We start from the raw sequence: 23,163 nt of genomic DNA, 5'->3' as shown, positions 1-23,163 counted from the left end.
ATTTGGGAGTTCTGAAGCTATCCTGTAACCAAGATGCTCTTCTCTGAGTGAGGGGCTTAGTGCATGGGACAGTGTCTTGACATCATAGCGTTGTTTTTAGCATAACCACTGTCTTCCCTCCATTTGCCCCTGAGCTTTTCTCTCCACATCTCTCTCCATCACCTACTTGGGCTATGAGAGCCCAGAATTAAAGCTGATAACGAAGTAACAAGTGTAATCACAGACCCCCCCCCCCTTTTTTCTTTTACTAAGCCAGAATTCCAACAACTTAATGCTTCCTTTTATGGAAAAGTTACCTAATTCAATTATTTTCAGACTACAGCTAAAAAGGAGAGGAGCAAAAGTGGGATGCACTTAAAATGGATAGCACATTCTTGGTCTTAGGAGAAAAATGATTAAATGCAAGTTAATTTCCTTTCCGTGAAAATGGCTTGTTTTATAGTTCCTTTTGATTGTTCTCTGAGTCTACTCTGTCTCCAACCAGCTCAATATGTATTATGTAAAATAATACAAATGTATTACTAATGAAAAAGCAGGAACAGGACCAAGCACACAGAAATAAATGTTAGTAATCAATCATCTGTCATTTTTGAGGATTTGTAGTACCCACCTGAGTAACCTCACATTTGTGTGCCTTTTATACTTTGTAAAGTTCTTCTGTAATTTTCCTTTTAATGTACATCTGGATGTCAGGATTTACACTATTGTCAGGATATCCTTTTGAGTAAATTTAGGGTAAACATTTCTGGGATTTTAAAAAAATACAATTTTAATAATCTAAAGTACAGATACAAAATAATTCAGGCATTATATATTACACCAAGAAGAATATTTCTATACTAGTGTTAATATCTATTTGGGACTTTAGATTTACTCTTTTTGGCCTCATATGATCCATTTCAATAATGATCAACAGCCTTATATCTTATTTCATTATCCTGGTGAGCAGGATTGGATGGTGAGAAAAGGAAAGACTCCTGTGAGAAGAGAGCAAGATGAGCAGAGGGATCTGTGCTTGAAGTTGAGTCACTTGAAAAAAGGTCTCTTTGAATGTGGAAGAGATCTGAGCAGATGAAAATACAATCAGGTAGGCACGAGGGAAGGGCCTTAAGTGAAGAGGTAGGTGGGGCAGTGACACACATGCACTGTGCTGAAAATGTATGCTGATTCTCTTCTAATTTTTGAAATTAGAACTTTGTTAATGTGTTTGAATATGTGGTGCTATGGAAATCCTGGAACTTAAATGATTTTGTTACACATTTGTGTAAATTACTAAAATATCCTAGAAAACGTGGAATATTCATTTACTATAAGTAGAATAGTAGAATGTCATTTGAACCGTTAAATTTTGTATGTGTGTGTGGAGAGAGACAGAAATAGTCCAAAGACCTAGTACAGTTTAGGGAGAGCAGGTAATTGGCTATTAATGAGTGTGAGCTAATGCAGTTTTCACATGGGAGAGATGTCAAGTTGATGGTGACTCAGGAAGCTGGGCAGTAAGCCTTGTGAAATCTGCCTGCCGAGCTTCCTGGTTATATTCCGTAGCCTTATTCTTTTGAGCAGTGGTTTGGACATGAAGTTCCAAATTTAACAAATAGGGAGGTGAGGATAATGAGTATGGCTTGTGTAGCTTTTTCTCTCAGTTGTCTCTAATTCTGTTAGAAATCAAACTAGATCCACTGACATATTTGATAGCAAGTAGGCCTCCCATTGGCTTTTAGGTGGGCTGGCCCCCATGTCCTATACTGCCACTTACTATCAGTGTGCTAAGTAGCAGTTGAGCCAAATGACTTTTTCTCTGCTGAGCTATTTGGATTTTGGTCCTTGGAGATAAATGCCCAATTATAGTAATGTTACAGGTTGGATACCTAATATAATTCTTGAATGGGTTTTCTGGTCACTTTTGCTACTGTTACATTGAAACTGGTAGTATGATTCACTGTAGCATAAAAAAAGACACTATCCTAGCCACACAGTTCAGTTCATTTTGCATGCCATAATGCTTGCCTGGTGGACTTAATTCGCAACCCCCACCTGCTAATTACTCTTCCTCTGTGGTTGGTAGTTACTGTGGACTCTTGTTAACCTGGGAAATTGAGCTTTAAAAAACGACATCATATTAAATATACAACCATGCATTGATTGTTGTTCTAGAGGTAGTTACATAAATGTAACCTGTTTCTCTCCCAAATCCACAGATTGCTTCAGAATTTTTGTTTGTGTTGCTTCTTTTTGGTAGTTTCACAAATAATGCATTTCAGAATCTCACACAGTGTCTTGTCATAAGAGTGCTATTTATTTTTTCTGATACATCGCTGCTTTAAATGCTGAAATGTTGTTTAAATATTGAAATAGACAAAAGAAAATACATCCTTTTCTGAATTTGTAAAGTGACAAGAAATATCATTAGTAGATGAAATATTGACACTGTTTTGGGGTTGAACTGGGAAATTGGGTTCAGATTTTTATCAGATATCAGTAGTACAAACATTAAATGCTTTTTTTTTTTTTTTAAGATTTTATTTATTTATTTGACAGATAGATCACAAGTAGGCAGAGAGGCAGAGAGAGAGAGGAGGAAGCAGGCACCCAGGGAGCCCAATGTGGGGCTCGGTCCCAGGACCCTGGGATCATGACCTGAGCTGAAGGCAGAGGCTTTAACCCACTGAGCCACCCAGGCGCCCCAAACATTAAATGCTTTTTGCATAAACTACACCTAATTAAAGCTGTTTGAAGATAGTATCTTTTTTCTCCCATTTAATTATGAAATTAAAAGTTTTATAATTTGCAATAATAGTTAAATTATTTATAGTCACCAAAAGTAGTCAGAAGATAGTGATATCTAGCAAGAGCAGAAACCAAAGAAAAATGTATTACGCAGTTATATCTTTTGTTGTTTGGAGTTCCACTTAAACAGAAACAGTATTTATATTATCTTGGTAAGTGCCCTGGGAAGCTTATTACAAGTACATTGTTTGCTGCAATTTTATTACTGTTCTAATTGCTTGTGATTATTTCTGTAACTGAAGTCAACATTTATCAAACGTGTTACTTTTTTAAGTGCAAAAACACTTCACTCCTTGAGCGCATTTAGATTCACTATTGGCATGCTCTTGGATGGAGCATAGCAGCCAACTGGCATATGGCCTGTTTCTTTCCAGTGTGGGAAAGAAAAAAGGAATTTTTGGCAAGAGATATGTAAGGACAGCCTTTTATAAAAGTTCCTAAAGGGATTTATAGTCACAGTGAAATAGACATGACCTCAATTTAAAAAAAAAAAAATCTCCTTTTTAAACTGAACACAGAGAAGGTGGAGCTATTACTTTTCTTATTAGGTTTTATTGCAACTGTGCTGAAGAACATTTTTTTTTTCTTGCCCCTTTGGTGGGGGAAGCACTATCAGACTGTCATGCCCATTAATATAAAAGAAGGCAGACCTGTGAACAACTTCATGTGCCTTATTTTTCTAGGAAAATGCAACATGGCAGCAGCGATGGAAACAGAACAGCTGGGTGTTGAGATCTTTGAAACTGCAGATTGTGAGGAGAATATTGAATCACAGGATCAGCCTAAATTGGAGCCATTTTACGTTGAGCGATATTCCTGGAGTCAGCTTAAAAAGCTCCTTGCTGATACCAGAAAATATCATGGCTACATGATGGCTAAGGCACCACATGATTTTATGTTTGTGAAGAGGAATGATCCAGATGGGCCTCATTCAGACAGGATATATTACCTTGGTGAGTATGAGGTTATAGTTTCTGAGAGGAAATGCTTTCTTATTTCAAAATCTAGATACAATTGGCACTCCCAATTTTGGGGAATAAATAATGAATCAGTGATGTTCCCTTAAAGGAACAAAACACCTTTCCTTAGCAACGGTCAGATGAAGAACACAAACAATAAAATCACTCTCGACCATTGCTGTTCTCATTTTTTTCAACCAAGGTTGGTTTGGGTGTCTTTTTCCTGAGCCTATTCACTCCAGGTTTAAGATCTGTCTAAATTAAATATATTATGCACGACTTAGTTCTTTCTTTATTAAATTTTTCCTAAAGATTTTGTTTATTTATTTTAGAGAGAAAGAGCTCACTGTGCAAGAGAGCATGCAAGGGAGCGTGAGCAGGGGGAAGGGCGGAAGGGGAGGGAGAGGGACAAGAAGACTCCAGGTTGAGCCTGTCCAGACTCAAGGACGAACTCAGTCTCACAACCCTGAGATCATGACCAGAGCCAGAATCAAGAGTTGGCCTCTTAACCAACTAAGGCACCCAGGTGCCCTTTGTTTATTACATTTTTAAAAATAGGTTTATTCCTTTCTTCCGAAGTTATTTCATTCATCTACATACGTATTTTTTTAGGAATACTCTGCATTAGTCCATGTCAGTAATTACAGATGCATTTTCTTAACCACTTAGATTATTCCATTATATAATTGTGCCATATTTACTTAACGATGCCTCTAATAAGGGGCATTTAGGTTTTTCTGTTATCCTGTTGCAAAAGATGAGGCGATAAATACCACTGTATTGGATCATTTTGAATTTGTGAATTTACGTATAGGACTAATTCCAAAGAGTGGAACTGCTGAGATAAAAGGTGTGTATATTCTGAATTTTGGTTCATACTGCGAAATTATCCTTCCAACAAGGTTAATCACTATAATTTCAAGTGAGGTTGAGCATCTTTTCACATGTTTAAAAGACATTTGTATATATTTCTCTCTTTTTTTAAAGATTTTATTTATTTATTTAACAGAGAGGGAGACAGCGAGAGAGGGAACACAGGCAGGGAGAGCTCAACATGGGGCTCAATCCCTGGACCCTGGGATCATGACCTGAGCCGAAGGCAGACACCCAGGCACCTCAACGTGTATTTCTTTTTCTGGGACTTATTTATAATCTTTGTGATTTTTTTTTTCTTTTGATAGTTAAATTTGTACTTCTCTATAGGTTTAGGCATCCTAACTAGAAAGTCTCTCCCAACTCCAGGATTATGTTTCTTAAAATCTTTATATATTTTGGACTTCCTGTTTGGTTCCATTGCTCTATTAAATGAAGTACTTACACTGTGCTGCTGCTACTTCTATTACCCTTACTCTGTATGTTTTACTACTTGATAGCACTAGTTACCTTTCATCACATTTTTCTTGATTATTTTTGTTTGGTTGTTTTCTGTGAGAACTTAAAATTAGCTTGTATAGCTTCTTTCTCCTGATGTTAGTTATACTGTTGTAGGATTACACTGTATTTATTGGAGAAGTTAGGGAAAGTTGACAATCTTCAAAATATTGAACTTTTCAAGATAGTAGTATGCCTTTTCATTTGTTCAAATCTTTTATATTCCTCTGAAGTTAATACTTTCTATAAATCCATTGTTCAAAAATATTTTTTTTAAGATTTATTGATTTATTTGAGAGAGAGAGTAGGTGTGTGTGCACGATAAGAGCGTGAGAGTAGAGGGAGGGGCAGAGGGAGAGGGAGAAGGAGAGAAGCAGCCTCCCCCCTGAGGGTGGATTGATCTCACCACCCTGAGATCATGTTCGGAGCTGAAATCAACAGTCAGGGCCTTAACTGACTGGGCTGCCCAGGCACCCCATTTGTTTTAAAATGTTTTCATATATTGTGAACACCAAAAAGTGTGTTCCATTGTGTCATCAGGAGAGAAATAATGGGAAAAGTTTGTTTTGTGCATACATAGAACTGATGTGTGCATACCTAGAATGTCTTGAAGTTTTTATTAGGCATGTACGGAGCCAGGGAGGATGTTATGGAGCAAGGAGCAGTTTTAATAGGGGCAACTAAAATGATTGTGAGGAATAGCTCTCATTTGAAAAATAGATGAGAATCAGTTTTTTCATATTTGAGGACTGAGGACTCTTAGAAGGACAAGGCTTAAGGAGGATATGTTCACATTTTGTTAAATTATGAGTGGTGTAGATAGGTGACTGCAGTCCTGACAATTCTATAACACAGTAACTCTGGAATGTACAGAATAGATTTAAGACAAAGGCAAATGCTAAAGTGCATTCCAGCTCATATCTAACTTTTACTCCAAAGGCAATACAAACTAAGAAAGTTTAAGAACAGTTTAGGAAAATAAAGGAAGATGTGAATATTTGGGGCCTCATCCCCAGCCTCTGCAAGGGCTAACATGGAAGTTACCATGCCCTTCCACAGACTACCTTCTCTGCCATTATCAGAAACACTATGCTGAAGATCAGTTCTATCCAAGAGAGTTCCTTGTTCTTCCTTTGTGATTTATTTTCTCCTTCCTTCACCTTTCCCTAGTTTGTTTTGGAAATGATACCATTCTAGCACCTTTTATTGAAGAAGGGCTTTGTTTTACTTCAAGTTTTCTTTGGTTCACATCTTCATAATCATAGTTTGTATTACTTCTCTTTATGTAGCTCACTCTACACTGCTGTGATATTCACATTCAATTACTGCATGATTTCATAGAATAGGCCTGGTTTCTACTTAGTACAGGCCTATTTACTTCACCCCTTCCCCAATAAAGGACAAAGAGATTTTTTAGCAAATCACATATCAGAAATTTTTATTGTTTTAATGAATATACTTTCAGCTGAAATTTATTTCAGACTATGGTTATAGGACATTTATAATGAAGAAAAATTGGAATTCAGTTAGACCTATATATACTTCTAAATAAGTAGTTTAAAAGCTTCTGAAAAAAAAAAAAAAAGAAACTTAGTCATCTGCTGTTGCCACAAAGCACCCCATTTGAAATTTCATAAATCTATTGCAAACTTGTAAGAGACTTAACAATTTTCAAAAAACTAAAAATGACAATTGTCCTTATATCATCTTAACACTTTTATGTTTGTTTTGAGAGGGACCAAGATCTGAAATGAAACCTGAGCGTTTTTCTGTGAAACCTGGGTTTTTATTGAAGAAAATTTTCATGACAAATGGCATGTACATCTCCTACTTGATAACCTTCCTGTAGAGTGCGTTATGTGGCACCTAGGTGGCTCAGTCGGTTAAGCAGCCAGCTGTGGATTTCAGCACAGGTCATGATCTTGGGGTCCTGGGATTGAGCTACATGTTGAGCTCCACACACTGTGTGCAAAGTCTGCTTGAGGATTCTCTCCTCCCTCTACCCACCCCCCCACTCATGCCCTCTGTCTCTCTGTAAAAATGGATAAATAAATCTTTTAAAAAAAGATTTATGTACTTACTTAGACTGTAATTGAAGTAGATTGCTATTTGAAAATAATTTTTAAATGACTATTTTCTCTTGCAGCTATGTCTGGTGAGAACAGAGAAAATACACTGTTTTATTCTGAAATTCCCAAAACCATCAACAGAGCAGCAGTCTTAATGCTCTCTTGGAAGCCTCTTTTGGATCTTTTTCAGGTAGGATTAAACACTGCTATTCCTGTGATTGGTATACATTTTCAGATACTGCCTTTACTAAGAGGCAGAAATTCAGGTGGGGTTTTATACTTAACATAGATGTAAATCAAAAAGAATTAAAATATTTTTATATTTTTGAATGTCTAACTGTTAAATTCCATTTAATTCTCAACATCTGAAACTAAGGGGTATAATAATTCTGATTTTTAAAACTAGCTTCTCGGGGCGCCTGGGTGGCTCAGTGGGTTAAAGCCTCTGCCTTCGGCTCGGGTCATGGTCTCAGGGTCCTGGGACTGAGCCCCACATCCGGCTCTCTGCTCAGCGGGGAGCCTGCTTCCTCCTCTTTCTCTGCCTGCCTCTGCCTGCTTGTGATCTCTGTCTGTCAAATAAATAAAATCTTTTTTTTTTTTTTTAAAGATTTTATTTATTTATTTGACACAGAGAGAAAGAGAGAGAGATCACAAGTAGGCAGAGAGGCAGGCAGAGAGAGAGGAAGGGAAGCAGGCTCCCTGCTGAGCAGAGAGCCCGACGCGGGGCTCGATCCCAGGACCCTGAGACCATGACCCGAGCCGAAGGCAGAGGCTTAACCCACTGAGTCACACAGGTGCCCAAATAAATAAAATGTTTAAAAAATAAAAAATAAAAAAAAATAAAACTAGCTTCTCCCTGTCTTACCACCTTTCCTTCTATAAACTTGTTAGTTATATAGTTCTCACATTTTGAGGTAAGAGCTCATATTAAAATAATTATATTTCTAGAAAGCTTTTTATTTAAATCTTTAAATTGAATTTATAGTTCTGATTCTTAGTAACAGTGCTAACTTAAGGGTTAAGAAAAGGTACTAAGTTCAGTTTTTGTTTATAAATGTAGAATTCAGTTTACCTAGAATCAAAGCTTAAGGGTTATTTTTGTTTTATTTTTGTTTAGTATTGTTTTTTCCCTCAATATTTTATCTTTAGACAAAAAGCAAATAGTCGAAAACACCCCAAGAACAAGATAATAATTTGGGTGTAATTATTTGCCCATTTGGTTCTCATTTATTATTTTACATTGAGTATTTCCTTATTAAACAGTGTTTTAGGTTAAATGAACTAAAATGTGATAATAGGAATTTAAAAAATAATTTCCATAGTAACTAATCCTTTTGACTGTAACTGTTTTTCAGGGCTGTTGTTTTTCCCATAGGTTTACGACTTCTCTTTAAAACAGAAAGAACCAAAGTAATGGTAGTTTCCTCATGGAACAGTTTGGAAATTAATAAATCAAAGTTGTATTTTATTTTAAACTTTCATTATGGAAAATTTCGCACTAATAGAATCATACATGATTATCAGTAATTATCAAATCCTGGCCATTTGCATTTCATTGTAGACCTGCCAGTCCCCCCACGTAGTCTCTAGCCCCACCTCTTGGATTATTTTGAAGCAGAGCAGGATACGTTGTTTCATTCTTAAATAAATCAGTGTGTGTCCAAAGGGTACAGATTCTTTTTAGACATTATCACAGTGTCATTATCATAACTTACACAATTGTTAACCTTCTCTTCACATGAAATATTCAACTAGTGTTCATGTTTCCCTGATTTTTAACTATAACTTTTATACTTGATTTGTACAAATCAAGATCTAAATAGTATTCATTTTTTCAATTGATTAATAGGTCTGTTTTAATTTATTGATTTACCCGCCATCCTTTTTTTTTTTCCCCATTCTACTTTATCTGTTAAAGAAAGGTCTGTTTTTGCTGGTTGTTTATCCAGTAATGGTATTTGATCTATTTTTTTGGTCCCCTTTATTTTCTGTAAATATGAATAGGTAGTTAGATATAGAAACTTAATCAGACCCAGGTTTGCTTTTTTTTGAAAGCAGGGTCTTGAAACATATTTGTATACTCATGTTTATAGCAGCGTTATTCACAGTAGGCAAAAGGTGGAGACAACCCAAGTGTCCATGCACAGATGGATAGATAAACAAATAGTGGTATATACATACAGTGGAATATTACTCAGCTTAAAAAAGAAGGAAATTCTACATATAGTCCAATGTTGATGAACCATGAACACATTAGGATAAGTGAAATAAGCCAGTCACAAAAGGACAAATACTCTATGATTCCACTTACATGAGGTACCTAAAGTAGTCTGATTCATGGAAATAGAAAGTAGAAAGTGGTTGTCAGGGACTAGGGGGAAGGGAACAATGGGGAGTTGTTTACTGGGTATAGAATTTCAGTTTTACCAAATGAAAAAGTTCCAGAGATGGGTTACACAACAGTATGAGTACACTTAACACTACTGAATTATACTCTTAAAAATAGCTGAGATGGTAAATTTTATGTTATATATATTCTGCCATAATTTAGAAGAAAGAATATTTCATAGATAAGGTGTGCTTCCTTCAAGAGGCATATAGAGCCTTATTTCTCTTCTTATGATGATGGCACCCTTTGATCATTGCCAAGATTGATTAATTCATTAGGAGTTATAAAACAGTGATGTTTTATCATTTCCTTCTTTATTTGTTAACTGAAATAGTTCTATAAAAAGAAATTACTATTCAACCGCGATTCTGAGGTGTGCATCCTGGGGCGGAGTTCATAATGAAAAGGCAGGATAAAGTTTGATTCTTTCTCTTTATTTATCATTTTCCAAATAATTTGTTTCCTACAGTCCTCCATAGATGATCGATTAGGGTTTTTTGGTTTTTTGGTTTTTAGGGTTTTTCTTGGTTTTGGATTTTTTTTGGTATCTTCATAAACTTATAGAGTAAACTTGTTTGATGTTTTTTGATACATTGATAGTTATTCTTATTGTTCAAGTTGTCTTATTATTGGCTGGTGGCAGCCCCTTCAACTTGACATGTCAGATCCTTATGACATGTTCCTTGCTAGTATGATGCTAGGCTAGTATGAAGTTATGTCTTACACATTGCCTCTCCCATGCTTGGAGTCAGTCATTGAATGACTGATTATTGAATGTTAAATCAATGAACTTTGGTTCCTGTAGAGGAAATTGGTAGTAAGAGACCATGATCTGGGTACTAGGGGCGTTCATTATTATTGGGTTGGTAATTGTTTCTGGGCTTTTTCTATTGAACACACTAGGGAATATATAGATATTTTGTGTGTGTGTGTGTGCATGTGTGTGTCTGTTTGAATTGTAGGTATCGGTATGAATCCATATCAATTCAGATAAATTCTAAGTTCAGACTGATACATCTAATTCAGATTTTACCCTACAGGATTTTTCTTCAACCTCATTTATCTTACATATGTCTCTCCTTTCTCTAATGCCAAAGGTCCCAGTTTAAACAACAACATAATTACTCATTTGCTTTACCCCATATTACACACTCAACAGTTTCAAAATAACGAAGGGGGAAAAAATAACAAAGGAATCAACACTGTGATTACTTACAAGAGTAAGTTAGAATTGTTCTCTTCTATGTGGTTATGCCACTGGTTCCATATAGTGAGGTGCATTTGCTTCATTTTGTTTTCAAGTGGTGGAATTCCTTCATTTTTAATTGAATTTTGTTTTATAAAATAGTTAGAGGATTCCAAATTCAAATCCACAAAACAAATCCTGTCTCCTCTACTCTATTTCCTTTCCTTTCCATCTAGATACGCTTTTAGTTTTAAATAGCTTATCCTTTTTTGGAAAAAATGTGAGTGTATAGACATTCATATCAGCCCTTAGATAAATAGTAACATACAATATACATTTTTTTCTACCTTGCAGTTTTCAGACAACATTGTATCCTTCAGACCACTCCATAGGAATCTACATAATTTTTATTTCTCTTTACATCTGTATTGTGTTGTGCAGACTAATCATCTTCAACCAATTCCCTATTGATGGACATTTCAGTTATTTTCAATTGTTCTCTTTAAAAATAGTACCCTGGTGAAACCACTTGAGCATACAGCTCTTTATATTTTTGCCAGTATGCCTTTACGCTAGATTCTTAGAAATGAAATATCTGGACCAAAAGGTATATGCTTTCGTTATTTCGCTAGAGAGTATCAAATTTCCCTCATTAGGAACTGTGCCATTTTGAATCTCCACTAACAGGGTATTAGTGTACCTGTTTTCCTACAAGTTCTCCAACATGATATATAATCAAGCATTTCGATTTTTGCCAATTTGATAGATAGAAATGGACCGCAATATAGTTTAATTTGTATTTCTGCTATAGACAAAATTGATCATCTTTTTATATGGTTAAAAGTTTCTTGTATTTTTTTCTCTCTGTATTGTTTATTCATATTTCTAACCCATTTTTCTACGGGGTGATGGATCTCTTCATTCTTAGGAGCCTTTTATATGTTGGGGATATTAACCTTTTGTCTGTGATTTTGTTGGCAGATATTTTTTCCAGGTTGTCATTTGTATTTTTACTCATTTTAGTGTGTGTGTGTGTGTGTGTGTGTGTGTGTGTGTGTTGGCCATGTGAAAGATTTTTGGATCTGGGCACCTGGGTGGCTCAGTGGGTTAAGCCTCTGCCTTCCACTCAGGTCATGATCTTAGAGTCCTGGGATCGAGCCCCGCATGGGGATCTCTGCTCAGCAGGGAGCTTGCATCCTCCCCCTCCCATCCCACCCCCCCTGCCTCTCTGCCTGCTTGTGATCTCTGTCTGTCAAATAAATAAATGAAATCTTTTTTAAAAAAAAGATTTTTGTATCAAATTTATCATCTTTATTGTTTCTAGAATTTGTGTCTTCTTGTCGTTGTTAGGACAGTTTTCCTGTATCCCCAAATTATAAAAGAATTCACTAATGTTTTCATCTGGTACTTACATGGTTTCAATTTTTAAAGCTCTGTTGAGATAGAATTGACATAATAAGCTACAAATATTAAAGTATACAATATGATAGATTTGGGCTTATGTATGTACCTGTGAAACCATTATCTCAGTCATTACCCACAGAAGTTTCCTTGTACCCTTTTGTAGTCTCCACCTTCCACCCATTCCCAAGCATCCATGGTACCGGTCTTGTATAGTCTTTCGTAAGTGTTATCTTTTAAGTATTTCAGATTTTTTAGTCTATTTTTTTTTTTTTTTTTTTTTTTGACAGAGAGAAATCACAAGTAGATGGAGGGGCAGGCAGAGAGAGAGAGAGAGGGAAGCAGGCTCCCTGCTGAGCAGAGAGCCCGATGCGGGGCTCGATCCCAGGACCCTGAGATCATGACCCGAGCCGAAGGCAGCGGCTTAACCCACTGAGCCACCCAGGTGCCCCAGATTTTTTAGTCTATTGTAAATGATACTTTCTAATTTCAGTTTCTGGTTGTTCATTGCCAATATTTAGAAATACAGGTGATTTTGTGTATTGATCTTATCCTGCAACCTTATTTAAACTCTTTTAATCCATTAGTTTTTTTTTTTTTTTTTTTTAAGATTGTACTTATTGGGGCACCTGGGTGGCTCAGTGGGTTAAAGCCTCTGCCTTCGGGTCAGGTCATGATCCCAGGGTCCTGGGATCGAGCCCCGCATCGGGCTCTCTGCTCAGCAGGGAGCCTGCTTCCCTTCCTCTCTCTCTGCCTGCCTGTGATCTCTCTCTCTGTCAAATAAATAAATACAATCCTTATAAAAAAAATTGTATTTATTTATTTGACAGAGATCACAAGTAGGCAGAGAGGCAGACAGAGAAGAGGCAGAAGCAGGCTCTCTGCTGAGTAGAGAGCCCGATGCGGACTCGATCCCAGGACCCTGAGATCATGACCTGAGCCGAAGGTAGAGGTTTAACCCACTGAGCCACCCAGGCACCCCTAGTTCCTTTAGATTTTTGTAGCCTCCATTAGATTTTTCTATATAAACAGTTTTATTTTCTGTAAACACTGTCAGTTCATTCCAATATGGATGCCTTTTGTTTCTTTTTCTTGGGTTATTGTACTTGCTAACTCCTCCAGTACAAAGTTGAATAGAAATGGTGAAAGCAGATGTTCTTGTGTTCTTGATCTTAGGGGAGGAGTCAGTCAGTCCTTAGCCAGTAAGTCTATTAGCTGTAGGTTTTTCATAAATGCCCTTTGGTAGGCTGGGGAAGTACTCTTCTGTTTCTAACTTGCTTAGGACTTTTATCAGAAACAGATAATGAGTTTGTTAAATGTTTTTTAAGTCTTTATTTATTTATTTTCAGAAAGAGAGCGCACAAGCCGGGGACCTGCAGGCAGGGGGAGAAGCAGGCTCCCCGAAAAGCAGAGAGCCCCATGCAGGACTTGATCCTAAGACCTGGGATCATGACCTGAGCTGAAGGCATATGGTTACCTGTCTGAGGCCCCCAGGCATCCCTTGTAAATGTTTTATTCTGTGTTTGTTGAAAAGATCGTAAAGCTTTCTTTTTTTATTTTTTAATTTGTTAATATGACAAAGCATCACTTGATTATTGAATGTTAAATCAACCTTGCAATCCTGGGATAAAACTCCCTTGGTTATGATTTATTATTCTTTTTAAGTATTGTTGGATTCAATTTGCTGTAATTTTGTTAAAAATTTTTTTTTATCCCTCATCATGAGGGATATTGGTCTATAAAGTTCTTTTCTTACAATATTGTGTATAATTTTTGGTAATAGTGTTATTCTGGCCACAGCATAAGTTGGAGGTCATTTGTTCCTTTTAATTTGGTGGAAGAATTTGGTCGAATTCACCAGTGAAGCCATCTGGACCTGTAGTATTTTGTGGAAAAGTTTTTAACTGCAAATTCAGTTTATTTATTATAGGTAGTGTTATTCAGGTTCAGATTATCTGTTTCTTTTTGAGTAAGCTTTGGTTCTTTGTGTCTTTTATTTTTTATTTTTTTTTTTTAAAGATTTTATTTATTTATTTGACAAAGAGAGATGCCTGCAGAGAGGCAGGCAGAGAGAGAGGAGGAAGCAGGCTCCCTGCTGAGCAGAAAGCCAGATGCGGGGCTGGATCCCAGGACCCTGAGATCATGACCTGAGCCGAAGGCAGTGGCCCAACCCACTGAGCCACCCAGGCGCCCCTCTTTGTGTCTTTTAAAGAATTTTCATTTCATCATGGTATTGAATTTATTGGTACAAGTTTCATAATATTCCCTAATCTTTTTAGTGTCTGCAGAATCTGTGTGATGTTCCTCTCTCCTGATACTTCTTGTAAAGTATCTCTTTTTTTCTAATGAGTCTGACTTAGTGTTACTAACTATTTGGTTTCTTTGATTTTTCTATCAATTTCTATTTCCTATTTCATAACTTGGGATTTCATTTGTTCTTTTTCTGGTTTCATAAGGTGGTGGCTGAGGTTACTAGTTGGAGACCTTTCTTTTTTTCCTACATGGGCATTTAGCATTATAAATTTCCCTTTAGGTACCAAATTAATTACAGCCCATACATTTTAATATGTCATATTTCCATTTTCATTTACTTCAAAATACTTCCCATTTTTCCTTTACCCCATGAGTTATTTAAATGTGTACTGTTTAGTTTCCACTTATTTGGGTATTCTCCAGAGATTTGATTTCTAACCAAATTCCATGGTATTCAGAGACCATAATTTGTACGACTTGAATCTCTTCCAGTTTTTGAGTTTTGTCTTATGGCTCAGAATATGATCCATATTGGTAAATGTTCTGTGTTTACTTGGAAAGAATATGTGTTCTGTTGTTCCTGGGTCTATAAATGAACACTATATGAAGTTAGTTTATTGTATTCAAATTTTGTATCCTTACTAATTTAGTTATTTCAGTTATTTGAGGGAGAATGTTGAAATCTCCATATATTTTGAAGCTATGTTATCCACATAAGTGGATAGGATGATTATGTCTTCCTGATAAATTGACTCCTTTATTGTTACTAGATGACCCTCCATGTTTCTCGCAATATTTTTTATTCTGAAATTTACTTTATTATTTTTTTTAAAGATTTTATTTATTTATTTGACAGACAGAGCACAAGTAGGCAGAGAGGCAGGCGGAGAGAGGGAGAAGCAGGCTCCCTGCTGAGCAGAGAGCCCAGTGTGGGGCTTGATCGCCAGGACTCTGAGATCATGACCTGAGCCGAAGGCAGAGGCTTAACCCACTGAGCCACCCATATGCCCTGAAATTTACTTTAATGTTATTACAACCACTCTAGCTTTCTTTTGATTAGTGTTAGCATGGAATGTACTTTTCCATTCTTTTATTTTTTTTTTTTTACAAGCCTAATTAGGATTGGATTCACATACTATACAATTCACTTACCCCAGTTTGGAATTCAGTGGTTTTTTTAGTATATTCATAGAGTTATTTGTACAACTATCATAACAATCTAATTTTGGAACATTTTGTTACCCCGAAGGGAAACTCCCTATCCACCTAGCTGCTCACTTCCAGGCAACTGTTAATCTGCTTTGAGTCTCCATAGGTTTGCCTATCCTGGACATTTCATATAAATGGAATCATGCAGTCACTATTTGGACCTTCATGACTCATTTCTTTCACTCAGCACAGTATTTTCTGGACTCATCCACATTGTAGCAGATAACAATACTTTGTTGTTTTTTTTTATGGCTGAATAATATTTCATTTTATGTGTCTCCTACACTTGATTTATCAGTTTATGGGTATCTGGGTCATTTGGGCTTTTGAGCTTTTATGAATAATACTGTTTTTAACATATATGAGATTTTGTGTAGACTTATATTTTCAGTTCTCTTGGGTATATATTTAGGAGTGGAATTGCTGGGTCATGTGGTAACTGTTTAAATTTTTAAGAAAGTACTAAGTGGCTAGCAGCTGCACCATCTTACTATCCTACCACCAGTGTATAAGGCTCCTTATTTTCTACATCCTCCCTAATACTTATTATTGTCTGTCATTTTGGTTATAGCCATCCTAGTGGTGTAAAGAGGTCTCTCATTGTCATTCGATTTGCATTTCCCTAATGACCAGTGATGTTGAGCATTTTTCACATCTTTATTGGCCATTTGTATATCTATTTTGAAGAAGTCTCTGTGTGTGTGTCCTGTGTCCATTTTAAATTGGGTCTTTCTAATGTTAAATTGTAAGCATTTTTTATATATTCTGGATACCAGGTGCTTATCAGATAAGTGATTTGCAGACATTTTCTCCCATTTTGTAAGTTGTCTTTTTGCTCTTTTCTTTAACTGCAATAGTCCTTAATTAGTATGAAATCAGTTTATCTTTGACAAGTGTTTAGTACTATAATCACTAATTTAGATCTATACATTTAAACACAGTTACTGGGACACCTGGGTGGCTCAGTTGGTTGGACGACTGCCTTTGGCTCAGGTCATGATCCCGGAGTCCTGGGATCGAGTCCCGCATCGGGCTCCCAGCTCCATGGGGAGTCTGCTTCTCCCTCTGACCTTCTCCTTACTCATGCTCTCTCTCTCACTGTCTCTCTCTCAAATAAATAAATAAAATCTTTAAAAATAAAATAAAAAAAAAAATAAACACAGTTACTTTCCACAGTTGCTATCCTCCTTTATGGAGGATAAGATGCTTTTCATGACATCCTTTTTCTTCTGTTCATCATTTACCTTAATCTGAAGTTCTTATATCTTCATTTAAAAATTTGTGCTGAAATACATATAAAATTTATCGTCTTAACCATTTTTAAGTGTACATTAATGTACATCATTGTCATTAAGTACACTCAGATTGTTGTGCAGCCATCACCACCATCCATCCACAGAACTTTTTCATCTTGCAAAACTGTAACTCAGTACAAGCTAAATAATAACTGCCCATTACCCCTCCACCTAGGCCCTGGCCACCACCATTCTATTTTCTGTTCCTACTCTAGATAACCTCGTATAAGTAGAATCACACTGTATTTGTCCTTTTGTGCCTGGCTTATTTTACTTAGCATAATGTACTTAAGGTTTGTCCATGTTGTAGTATGTGTCAGAATATCCTTCTTAAAGATGAATAATATTCCATAGTTTGTATATACCATATTTGTTTATCCATTCATCCATTAGTAGTCGCTTGGGTTGCTTCCACATTTTGGCTGTTGTAAACCATGCCGCTATGAACATGGGTATACAAATATATTTTCATGTTCCTACTTTCAGTACTTTTAGGTATATACCCAGAAGTGAAAATCCTGGATCATATAGCTGTTTTTTATGTTTCTGAGAGATTTGCCATACTATTTTCCACAGCCACCACACCATTTTACATTTCCACAAGCAGTGCTCAAGAGTTCCAGTTTCTCTGCATCTTTACCAATACTTATTCTTTTCTTGGCTTTTTAGAGTTGACATCTTGATGAGTATGAGGTGATATCTCATTCTGGTTCTGATTTGCCTTTCCCTAATTATTAGTGACATTGAGCATCTTTTCACGTGCTTATTGGCTATTTGTGTGTCTTTGGAGCAATGTCTGTTCAGATTCTTAGCCCATTTTGTATTCAGGTTGCTTGGGGGTTTTATGGTTTATGTGTTGTATTGTTTGATTAGTTACCACCAAAAGAATATGTCCGAATCCTAAAGGTGTTTGTGAATGTGACCTTGTTTAGAAATAGGATCTGTCAGGGACGCCTGGGTGGCTCAGTGGGTTAAAGCCTCTGCCTTCGGCTCAGGTCATGATCCAGGGTCCTGGGATCTAGCCCCGCATCGGGCTCTCTGCTCAGCAGGAAGCCTGCTTCCTCCTCTCTCTCTGCCTGCTTCTCTACCTACTTGTGATCGCCATCTGTCAAATAAATAATCTAATGTAAATGTAAAAATCTTAAAAAAAAAAAAAAAAAAGAAATAGGGTCTTTCCAGATACAATTACAGATCTCAAGATGAGATAATTCTGGGTATAGGGTAGACCCTAAATACAGTAACTGGTATTCTTTTTTTTTCCCCCCTCAGATTTTATTTATCTATTAATGAGAGGGCATGAGCTGGGGGAGGGGACAGGGAGAGGGTGAATTAGACTTCCCACTGAGGAGGGAGCCCGACTTGGGGTTTGATCCAGGACCCTGAGATCATGGCCTGACCTAAAGTCAGATGCTTAACTGATTGTACCACCCAGGCAATCCAACTGGTATTCTTACATGACAAAGGAGAGGGAAATTTGAAACAGACACAGAGGGGTAAAGATCATCTGAAGATTACAGTTAAATGTTGCCATAAACCAAAGAGTCCATCAGCCACCAGAGCTGAAAGAGGCAAGGAAGTATTCTTCCTTAGAGCCTTTGGAGGAAACATGACCCTACTGAGCTCTTAATTTTGGGCTTCTGTCCTTCAGAATTGTGAGAGAATAAATTTCTATTGTATTCAGTCACCAAGTTTGTGGTATAGCAGCCCTAGGAAACTAATACACATTCTTTGATGCACACAGTTAAAATTTGATAAAGTACAGTCATTCTGTTTTCTCTTTCATTGCTTGTGCTTTTAACATCATATCTAAGAAACTATTGTTTGATCCAGGGTCACACAGATTTTTGTCTATTTTTTTATATGTGAATTAAGTAGCTTGAGCTCTTACATTGAGGTCTTTGATTCATTTTGAGTTAATTTATAATTACCAGGTTCTCTTGTGAAAGTTAATTTCTTAGCTGTGAAGTTTCTTGTGTTCTGATTATTAAGACATATTAAGTACAGACCAAGTCCAGTGACATTCAGGGAGAGTAAGAGGGGAGAAATTAAAATACAATCATATTCTCAGAACTGATTTTGGCTTCAATCAGAAGAGTCTTAAGAGATACTTAAAGGGATCAGAATTAATAAAACTATACGTTCATTGAATTTACAGGTTTTTTTTTTCTATTGGAGCCTAACACATGTATAAATGTATATACATGTAGTTAAGTATTCATAAAGAAGTGATACAGTGAATACAAAAAAGTAGGTGTGTTTTTAGCAAGATTTCTATGTTGTCTCATATATATCCTCACCTAACATTATTTTAGGTTTGCAAGTATACACATGTTTTATTTGCCATCCTTGAACAGTGTTTACTTTCAGTGTGCTAGCTTAGTTTTGGAGTGATACATTTCTTTTTTCTTTTTTTTTTTTTAAGATTTTATTTATTTATTTGACAGAGAGAGATCACAAGTAGGCAGAGAGGCAGGCAGAGAGAGAGGAAGGGAAGCAGGCCCCCTGCTGAGCAGAGAGCCCAATGTGGGACTCGATCCCAGGACCCTGAGATCATGACCTGAGCCGAAGGCAGCGGCCTAACCCACTGAGCCACCCAGGCGCCCATGTATTCCTTTTTAAATTTTATACCTGCATCAAATAATATTTCTAGCTTAGGAAAACCCCTCATCATCATCAGTCATTAATTACAGATAGTCTTTGAGAGAGATTTTAACAGATGCTGCAGGTAGGAAAACAAAGTGACACAAAGTCTGCTCTTAAGTTTTTTTTTTAACCTATTTCTAGTCAGAAATACAGAAAAGAGTGAAAAATGGTATCACAGTCAAATAAGTAAAAGACATAGTAACTCTTACATAAATTTTAAAGAAGAGATGACTGTACATCATAGTGGATCAGGAAACTTTCTTTGGCAAGATTGAATCAGAGCTAAGGTTTTGGGATAATGGTAGAACTTGGATGGATGAAAGAAAAATAGCCTCTCAAAGGGGATAGTGGAACAGACAAAGACCAGGAGGCAGAAACTCATATGTTGGGTTTTATGTCAGTGACATGACCACCCCGATCTAGGGTTTTATTTGAAGAGTATTAATAGATGTGGTGGGAAGGTATTAATGACAGCTGATACTTGAGAACTTACTCTATGCCAATCATTGTGCTAAACGCTTGACGTGTTTTTATCTAAGTTCATCTTCACAAAGCTGAAGTAAATGATATATTACTATTTTGAAAGTGAGAACAATTACTTTTGAAGAAATTAAACTACTTCCCAAAGTCAGTGTTCTAATGAGTATCATAGCCTAGATTCAAACCACTTGGTTTCAGAGTCTGTGCTCTTAACTACATGCAACACTGCTCAATTACATTTAAGTTGTAGAAAGTCTAGAATGCCAAGCCAAGGTGATGAGACAATTCTCGTTCTCCACTATATGCAGTAATCATCTAGAGACCCTTTACTAGGAAATCTTCCAGGAAACTTCCTAAAATTAGTTTTCTTAGTGTTAACTGGCACATTTTGGAGTCATTGAACATGTAGACTCGGTAATATGGGAGATGCTAGGATTTCAGTGGAAAGCTTTCAGAAGACTGAAGTAGGTGACTTCTATTTCCTTTTGCATTAGGCAACACTGGACTATGGAATGTATTCGCGAGAAGAAGAACTATTAAGAGAAAGGAAACGCATTGGAACTGTTGGAATTGCTTCCTATGATTATCACCAAGGAAGTGGAACATTTCTGTTTCAAGCTGGTAGTGGAATTTATCATGTAAAAGATGGAGGGCCACAAGGATTTACTGTAAGTTCATGTTACTATTTGTTAAATCTGTTTTTGGGTACTAAAGGTTATTTGCATCCAAATCAGAAAGGTAATTAAATCAAAAAATTAAATCTACCCACCAAGTGAGAAATTTAATAGTAAAGAAAGCAAGATACATAAGTATTAATTTCTTGTGTTAAGAATTAATCATTTTTGCAGTGACGTTAATAGGTAATTTTTTAAATGCTAAAAATACTTGCTATGTAGGAAGATTTAGTAAAGGACATCAATGCCCATTTTCTGAGTAAAATTTGAGGAGGATTTTGGAGGATATTGTGACGACAAGGCAGTCTAATTTTGGTTCTCCTAAAAACATAACTGATTTTTTAAGATTTTATTTATTTATTTGACAAGGAGAGATCACAAGTAGGCAAAGCAGCAGGCAGAGGGAGAGGGAGAATCAAACTCCCTGCTGAACAGAAAGCCTGATGCGGGCCTTGATCTCAGGACCCTCGGATCATGATCTGAGCCAAATACTTAACTGACTGAGGCACCCAGGCACCCAAGAAACTTAATTCATTTTAATAAATGGTTTTAAATGTTTGCTTTTACTCCAGGCAGTTTTTTATGTTTTTTTGTTTTGTTTTGTTTTTTCTTTTTTAAAAGATTTTATTTAATTATTTGACACAGAGAGAGAGAGAGAGAGAGACAGCGAGAGAGGGAATACAAGCAGGGGGAGTGGGAGAAGGAGAAACAGGCTTCCTGCTCAGCAGGGAGCCTGGTGCGTGGCTCGATCCCAGGACCCTGGGATCATGACCTGAGCTGAAGGCAGATGCTTAACAACTGAGCCACCTAGGCACCCCAAGATGTATTTATTTGAGAAACAGCAAGAGATAGAGCAAGAGTGAGTGGGGGAGGGGCAGAGGGAGAGAGAATCTCAAGCAGAATCCCCAGTGCGTATAGAGCCTGATGTGGGGGCTTGATCTCATGACCCTGAGGTCATGACCTGAGCTGAAATCAAGAGTCAGATACTCAACAACTGAGCCACACACGCACCCCTCTCCATAATTCTTTACATGGTATTAGAACTATTCTTTTGTTGGAATTGTAATATCCTGGCTTTTGTTAAATCGTTTTGAGTATACTATTTTATATTGGTAAAATGAATTTGAAATATTGAATAAGTATTCAGTAAGTAAGTGCTTAATAAAAGTATTTAACAAGCAATAATTAAACAGGTTTGGATAATAAAACTTATGAAGCACTATTATATTTTTTTATTTACTTTTCACCCTGCGGTGGCTTAGTGGATTAAGTGTCTGACTCTTGATTTTGGCTCAGGTCATGCATGATCTCATGGGTCATGGGTTGTGGGACTCTGCGCTTTTCTCTTTCTCCCTCTCCCTCTGCCCTTCCATGTACATTCGAGTGCTCTCTCTCTCTTGCTCTGTCTTGCTTTCATTCTCAAATAAATAAATCTTTTAAAAAAATCCTTATTTACTTTCCTATTACCATTAGCTTTCTAATTGATAGTAAGAAAAAAAAAAAAAGAGTCTGTCCTTGTAAGTTAAGGCTTGCAAAAGTATATTTTTCTGAGGAGCAGTTATATTTGACATTTTACTTGGAATTATGGTTCATTTTATAGGAAGGGTGTTGGCAAATGAATAAAGTATGTATCAGCCTGATACTTGGTTTAAAAATGTTTTTTCTTTCCTAGCAACAACCCCTACGGCCGAATTTAGTAGAGACTAGTTGTCCCAACATTCGCATGGATCCCAAATTATGCCCAGCTGATCCAGACTGGATTGCTTTTATACATAGCAATGATATTTGGATATCCAACATCGTAACCAGAGAAGAAAGGAGGCTTACCTATGTGCACAATGGTAACACATAATTCTTCAAATTTACTTTTCTGAAAAGCATTTTTAAAATTTTGCCTTTGCTCACTTTTTGAAATTGAGGCAAAGTAGGTTACCTTTATACTTTAAATTCAAATCTTTAAAAAAGTACAGAGGATAAATAATATGTACCACCCACATAATGCTGCCTTATTTTAATGTTCATTTTCAGATAGCACTGTAGCACCTCTGACATGATTGTTTCTTTAGCTTACTAAGACTGCCAGGATTTCCCCAAAACTGTTTTCATTAAAGTAATATTTCAATTAAAAAAATCTTGGGGGGCGCCTGGGTGGCTCAGTGGGTTAAAACCTCTGCCTTCGGCTCAGGTCATGATCTCAGGGTCCTGGGATCGAGCCCCACATCGGGCTCTCTGCTTTGTGGGGAGCCTGCTTCCTCCTCTCTCTCTGCCTGCTTCTCTGCCTACTTGTGATCTCTGTCTGTCAAATAAATAAAATCTTAAAAAAAAAAAAAAATCTTGGGATGCCTGGGTGTCTCAGTCGGTTGAGCATCTGCCTTTGGCTCAGGTCATGATCCTGGGGTCCTGGGATCGAGTCTCACATCAGACTCCTTGCTTACATCAGGGGAGCC

At 36.7% G+C, this 23,163-nt stretch overlaps 1 protein-coding gene across 5 annotated transcripts in view; it reads left to right on the top strand.

Annotated features, from left to right (window-relative positions):
• DPP8 (dipeptidyl peptidase 8) overlaps positions 1–23,163 on the top strand; it is a 65,501-nt gene that overhangs the window by 936 nt on the left and 41,402 nt on the right. For all 5 annotated transcript variants that reach the window (XR_004285712.1, XM_032342904.1, XM_032342905.1 and 2 more), the window contains exons 2-6: positions 950–1,087; positions 3,471–3,740; positions 7,264–7,376; positions 20,537–20,710; positions 22,389–22,557. Coding sequence is in view for 4 of the 5 variants with exons in the window: in XM_032342904.1 (XP_032198795.1) it covers positions 1,051–1,087; positions 3,471–3,740; positions 7,264–7,376; positions 20,537–20,710; positions 22,389–22,557 (763 nt within the window). In the remaining variant the exon portion in view is untranslated. The remainder of the gene's footprint in view (positions 1–949; positions 1,088–3,470; positions 3,741–7,263; positions 7,377–20,536; positions 20,711–22,388; positions 22,558–23,163) is intronic.

Source organism: Mustela erminea, chromosome 5, assembly GCF_009829155.1.
Source record: "Mustela erminea isolate mMusErm1 chromosome 5, mMusErm1.Pri, whole genome shotgun sequence".
Taxonomy (NCBI): Eukaryota; Metazoa; Chordata; class Mammalia; order Carnivora; family Mustelidae; genus Mustela; species Mustela erminea.
This window is presented reverse-complemented; position numbering and strand designations above follow the sequence as displayed.